This window comes from Henckelia pumila, chromosome 2 (assembly GCF_033568475.1).
Source record: "Henckelia pumila isolate YLH828 chromosome 2, ASM3356847v2, whole genome shotgun sequence".
In the NCBI taxonomy this organism is placed as follows: domain Eukaryota; kingdom Viridiplantae; phylum Streptophyta; class Magnoliopsida; order Lamiales; family Gesneriaceae; genus Henckelia; species Henckelia pumila.
The window spans coordinates 135,843,877-135,850,556 of record NC_133121.1 but is presented as its reverse complement, the minus strand read 5'-3'; the positions used below and the strand labels follow the sequence as shown (position 1 = coordinate 135,850,556).

Sequence of the window (6,680 nt, the reverse complement as noted above, 5' to 3'; positions counted from 1 at the left end):
GAATCATCCCTAAAAACAGTTTTAGTGGTCATAATGGATCAAAATCGGTCAAACCGGTCCTGAACCGGTCGAACCGGTTCAAAACTGGCTGAAAACTGATCGACCGGTTCTTCGATTTTTTTTTATTGAAATTAGTTTTTTAAATTTTAAAAACTTAATTTAATGTTTTATTATATATATACAAAATTATTTGAAATTTGTACTTCATTAAAAATATTATTTTAGTAATATTAGAGGTTTTTTTTTAAAAAAATGTAATTAATTAATTTATTTTAAAACTTATGTTACTATAATTAATATTTTAAATATATTTATATAGTTATTTAGTTTTCAAACTATGATAAATACATGTTTTTTTTTCTATTTTTATACATTTTTTAAGTTTTTAAAAATTTAAAATATATTATTAATTATATTATATTATATAAACGGTTTTCCGGTCCGACTGTCCGGTTAAAACGATCCGATCGATTGGACCATTTTTTTAAGGTCAATCGGTTCGATCATCGGTCCGATTATAAAAACATTGCTACCATCGACAAGACCTTTTTTTAGATGAAGTTTAGATTTTAATATTATCTTATTTTTATTTTTATTATTCACTGTTTTATGGCAGTTCTCGGATTCTTTTATTTTAAAAAAAAAAGAATATTGCAAGTTGTTTGAGATAGTTCTTTAAAAAGATCAATTAGAAATATATATTTCCTAATTTTTTGAACAATTTTCGATTTTTTAAAATTAAATTACCACATAAATAGTTAGTAACTTCAATAAAAATTAAAGGTCGTTCTGCATTTTTAAACGACTATGCCAAGTTGGTTTTCTAATGCTCAAAAATTGCAAGTTGTTTGAGATAGTTCTTTAAAAAGATCAATTAGAAATATATTTCCTAATTTTGTGAACAATTTTTCGATTTTTTTAAAATAAATTATCACATTAATAGTTAGTAACTTCAATAAAATTAAAGGTAGTTTTGTATTTTTGAAGCGACCATACCAAATTGGTTTTCTAATGCTCCCTTTTATCTTATAATAGTAGAGATATTTTAATTAATTATTTTTTATTAATTGATGAAATTTGTGATAAAATTACAGTTATATTATAATATAATAATATAACTTCAAACATAATCAAAACTATTAGAAAATTAGTCAATTTATATGATCACTTCTTTGATCTTTCTTAACTATTACATGTGTTTGTTATTTATCAAAATTACATTAACTTTGTCATTTAATGTTTTTTTTAACGAAAATGTCACTCTTTTTTAAAATTGGCGTATCTATTGCACTTTGGTGACTATTTATTTACAAAATGACTAGATTGTTTGCAATTTTTTAATTTTATCATTTTTTTTTGTTTTCATTGAAAAATGGACTTTACAAGCAGATAATACATGCAACATAATATTAATAATCTAAGTATAATATAGACTAGCGTCTCGGAGCACGCGTTGCTTGCTCCTGCAATCATAATTTTATTTTTGTTTTTTAAATATTTGTAATTAAATTATAAAATAAAAAGATTTGTAAAAAAAAAGTAAATAAAAATTTAGAAAACAAAAAAAAAAACTAATTATGTGTATTATTGACATATTAAAAAAAAACCTTATCAAAAGTTAGTTACTATTCACCTCTATTTATTAACAGTATGGATATACAAACGTATATATTTGTGCATGTGTGCGTGCCTGTTAAAAAAATATTTTTCTCATGTTTGTGATGATACCTTCATCCAATATATAATTTGACTGTATCACCAAATTTGTTCAGAATCAGACCCACAAAAATTTTTTAACTCGACCTCGATTTTACCTTTACAAATGAAGCTAAAGCTAGTGGGTGCACCAAATCACCATTGTGAGTGTACTAGATTCACTTTATACAACTCTGGTGTCTTTGTTGACCAAACCAATGTCCCAAAAAACCAACCAATTTTGCACAACACAAACTGAAGTCCATTCACTATATAAAAGGCAAATCCATCAGTAATTAATGTCATCCAAGAAAATAAAGAACAAGAAACATGGAGCACTCCAATCCTAGTCCCATGCAATGCAACATCAGCATCTCTATTCTCATTCTTCTTGCTGTGTTCTCAGCCTTCTCGTCAGCAACCGCGGAGACTCACCACCATCAATTTGTTGTATGTCTCTAGGCAGACCCGTCGGGGCGAGTAGATAGTCGACCCTCATTTTATAGCAAAAACCTTTTCAAAATTTACATATACTTTCTGTCAAAAAACATTTTGATTTCGCCAACCCGAAACTGCTTGCTTTAGTTACCTAGTTCCACTATTTAGAATGAGTTGTGATGTTTTGGTATTTTACATATGTATTGACAGGTCCAGGCAACTCCAGTGAAGAGGCTGTGCAGAACTCACAGCATAATCACAGTAAATGGGCAGTTTCCAGGCCCGACTCTACTAGTTCGTGATGGCGACACGCTCGTCGTTAAAGTCATAAACAGTGCACCTTACAATGTCACTCTCCATTGGTACACAAGACAATTCTTTCTAAAGAAACTTGAATTTAACAATAATGATGCAACTGTACTAACGAAATCTGCCTGACAGGCACGGTATTCGACAGATGCGAACACCGTGGGCTGACGGCCCGGAGTATGTGACCCAGTGCCCGATTCAGCCTGGGGCAAGCTATACATACAGGTTCACTATCGAGAACCAGGATGGCACACTGTGGTGGCATGCTCATAGCAAATGGCTAAGAGCTACAGTTTATGGAGCACTCATTATTCTCCCCAAATTGGGAGTTCCTTATCCTTTTCCTGAACCAAAACAGGACATCCCTGTACTTCTTGGTATGTTGATATCAAATTAAAGTCAGAATTTTTTTCAAAATTTCAATCATATTTGTACATGTTCACTCTTAGGATATATATTTAAGTATCTGAACTTGGATTCTTTTGGCGTACGACAGGGGAATGGTGGAATAGAGACATCATTAGCATCCTTCGACAGGCACGGTTCACTGGTGCTGCGCCTAATGTGTCCGACGCCTATACCATCAACGGCCAACCGGGAGATCTATACAAATGTTCCAGCCAAGGTTAGATACTGATATTAGTAGACAACTGGCTCCATTTTCTGTTTTTTGCACGTTGGAACAGAACGACAAATGGCTGAATCTGATTGATTTCGTCTTTTCTTTGTCAAAGGAACGACAAAGTTCCATGTGAAGTCAGGGGAGACCGTTCTTTTAAGGATCATCAATGCTGCACTCAATCAAGAACTCTTCTTCACAGTAGCCAACCACATGCTAACTGTCGTTGGGAACGACGCAGCCTACAACAAGCAGTTCACGACCCGAGTCGTCATGCTCGGGCCAGGACAAACCACCAACGTCCTTCTAGCTGCAAACCAGCCATCAGGCCATTATTACATGACCGCAAGCCCATACCACTCCGCCCAAAACGCGCCATTCGACAACACTACCGCCACTGCAATCCTGGAGTACGAATCAGCTTCTTGCACTTCCAAGAATGTATCAGTCTCAAAGCCACTAATGCCTATAATTCCCGCGTACAACGACACAGCAACCGTGACAGCATACACGAGCCAGATAAGGAACCTAGGCTCGAAACAAGGGAAAACCGTCCCAACTCGAATGGACGAGAATCTCTTCTTCACCGTGGGACTGGGGCTTGTGAACTGCTTCCCAGGACCAAGATGCCAGGGCCCTAACAACACACGCTTCGCGGCTAGCATGAACAACGTGTCGTTCCTTCTTCCACGAAGAACCTCCTTATTACAAGCTTACTACCAAAACATACCTGGAATTTACACCACAGACTTCCCACCTGTCCCCCCTGTCACGTTTGATTACACCGGAAACGTGAGCCGTGCATTGTGGCAGCCTAGATTCGGGACCAAGTTATACAAGCTGAAGTTCGGATCGAACGTGCAGATCGTCTTACAAGACACGGCCATTGTATCGACAGAAGACCATCCCATTCATCTTCATGGATACCACTTCTATGTGATGGCACAAGGTTTCGGGAACTTCAACCCCAGAAGAGACACGGCTGGATTCAACCTCGTCGACCCGCCGTTGCGAAACACGATCAACGTGCCCGTTGGCGGCTGGGCCGTTATCCGTTTTGTGGCCGACAATCCAGGTAAGTGCAATTACTCATTCAATTAAGTGTCATCATATATATTATATTATTGAACTACTTTTGTTGGTCTTAATTAATATATATGCAGGAGTTTGGATGATGCATTGTCACATAGATTCACATCTAGCTTGGGGGTTGGCTATGGCTTTCTTGGTGGAGAATGGAGAGGGAGAGTTGCAGTCCATTGAGCCACCTCCACCTGATCTTCCTCCTTGTTAGAGATACATATCATGCAAAGCCAAGATTATTGTTTATTTCGTTTCCTGCATGGAATCTAAAATTTATTATAAGTTACTGTTTGACTTTCTTTTTTTTTTTTTGAAAGAGGCTATTATAATGTCTCCATTTATTTCATTTACAGCTATTTGTCATTTGTGAAGGAAATGCAATTAAATTTAATGTTTGATTTTTGTGGTTTTAATAATTTCGACTCACATTCATGTAATAAGTCGATGAAATCATGAAATAAGGAATTAATAGGCGACTTAAATTAAACATTCACTATATTTTATATACTTTATCATTTCAACAAAGTAATGAATCGACAAAATTTTGATATTTACGTGGCGTTTGAGAAAGTTTCTAAGAAGTATTTTTCAGCTTTTCCGTAACAAATATTTTGAAATTTTGTTAAAAAGAAACTGAGAAGTGTTTTTTAGAAGCTCTATGGATCATGCTACATGTACAATGAGACTTATACATTAGGTTACAAAGTAAATTTAAAATTATAACAAATATAGTATTTCCCTCCTAAATACTACCTTTTTTTTCCTTTCATGGTACCGCTGCATTTTTCATCCTTTTCATATAAAATACGATGATGAAATAGGATGAGAGATATTTATCTATATAATACAATATAACAATGCATGAACCCCTTAAAATAACTATTTTGGTCAAATTAATGGATGGACAAAAATATCCCTTAATATTTATAACTATCATCTTTTAAATTTATTTTTTAATTTAAAAATATAAAAAAATATACATTATTTTTAGATGTAGCGTGCGGATTAGCATTAATAGGCGACTTTAATTTGTGTTGGCATATTAAACTTTAAAGTACTAGATTTGCAAAAGACGAATTAAGTATGTTACCGCTAGATGGATAAAAACGTGAGACTTGACTTTTTTCACAAGAGAATAAATTAAAAATACTTATTATGTCGACTATTAATGCGATTTTTTTTGGGATGTGGGGAAGAGAGATTATTTTTTCAATTTTTTATACCCAAAAAAAAGGCGTGAAAAGGTTTAAAATATACCAATCAATTATCATGAAGCCTAGCAAAAGTTTCGGGTTATATATAAAAATCGGGCGACCGTAAAAATTTATACATTTTTTTAACGCAGTTTGCTTGGTGGCAGAATAATTGTAAATATCATAACTTCATTATAAACAAATTGATCTTAAAATAAAATAAATATAGGGATCACTGGAATTCCTCCTCACGAAAAAAATGATGTCGTAAATACGTGCTATATAAAGCAAAGAAGCCATGGAACTACAACACAGATTTAGATAACAAAAATAGGCTATCAATTACCATGAGTCGTGAGCGTAATGAATCGTCGCACACTTTGAAACAATATGATATCAAAGGGCAAAAAAAATATTTTTGCTTCACTTCAATTCATCACTTGAGTGGACTACTTTCTCTCTTTTAAGAATTTAGTGAGTGGTGGGGAACAAATGAGAAGGTACAAGATTTTATTTGGACATTAAAAAGGCATGGGATTCGGGTGTTGGATATAATTTGATCTGTCTCCACAGTGTTTGTTAATGAGTAGACACTTGTTGAACCATATTATGCCCAACATTTGTAATTTCCGGCTACCATATATCATCCTTGTTTAGTATTACTTTTCTTTTTTGGGGTGGTTTTAATTGTCTACCAATTCCAAGCTCTTTAATTAATTAGGGACTATTAATATGGGAAGCTTATAATTTTTGGGGTCATCTTAAGATTAATATATATTTTTTAATAAAATGCAAACATGAGTACCTTATAAAAGTTACATGACAAAGAACAATCATGACATGATGTTTAAGCTAGAGAATGATTTATTATTATAAGTTATATGTTTTAGTTATAAAAAGTAGCATATTTTTCAGTGGTATAATTCATTTATCTATGAGTTCAGTTACAAGAATAAGACTTTATCTAAATAAATCTCAACCATTAAATATTCTTCTGATGCCATTTAAATTTTCTCGAATGTTATTGTGATGAGAGACATTTAACTAGAAATTGTAATTGAAAATGACTGCAAGAGAAGAGAGTTAAAAGCTAGGCTTCTTTCTTTTTCTTCTTCTTTTTCATTTTTTTTTTTCCTTCAAACTTTCTTACATTAATACGACTTTGTGATCACCTTTTATCTATCTACTACCATCCTTAAATTTTGAGACTAAATAAATATTCAATTTGAGATGGAATATATATATATATATATATATATATATATATATATATATATATATATATATATATATATATATATATATCGAATGAATTTAGAAGCATGTGATATGAGTTGTCGGAA

At 32.9% G+C, this 6,680-nt stretch overlaps 1 protein-coding gene across 1 annotated transcript; it reads left to right on the top strand.

Annotated features, from left to right (window-relative positions):
- Positions 1–2,006: 2,006 nt before the first annotated feature.
- Positions 2,007–4,487, top strand: LOC140882187 (laccase-3). The gene is made up of 6 exons (XM_073288008.1): positions 2,007–2,145; positions 2,344–2,495; positions 2,575–2,819; positions 2,939–3,067; positions 3,177–4,136; positions 4,225–4,487. Exons 1-6 carry the CDS (start codon positions 2,026–2,028, stop codon positions 4,353–4,355), a joined length of 1,737 nt encoding a protein of 578 aa, XP_073144109.1. The 5' UTR covers positions 2,007–2,025; the 3' UTR covers positions 4,356–4,487.
- Positions 4,488–6,680: the final 2,193 nt, after the last annotated feature.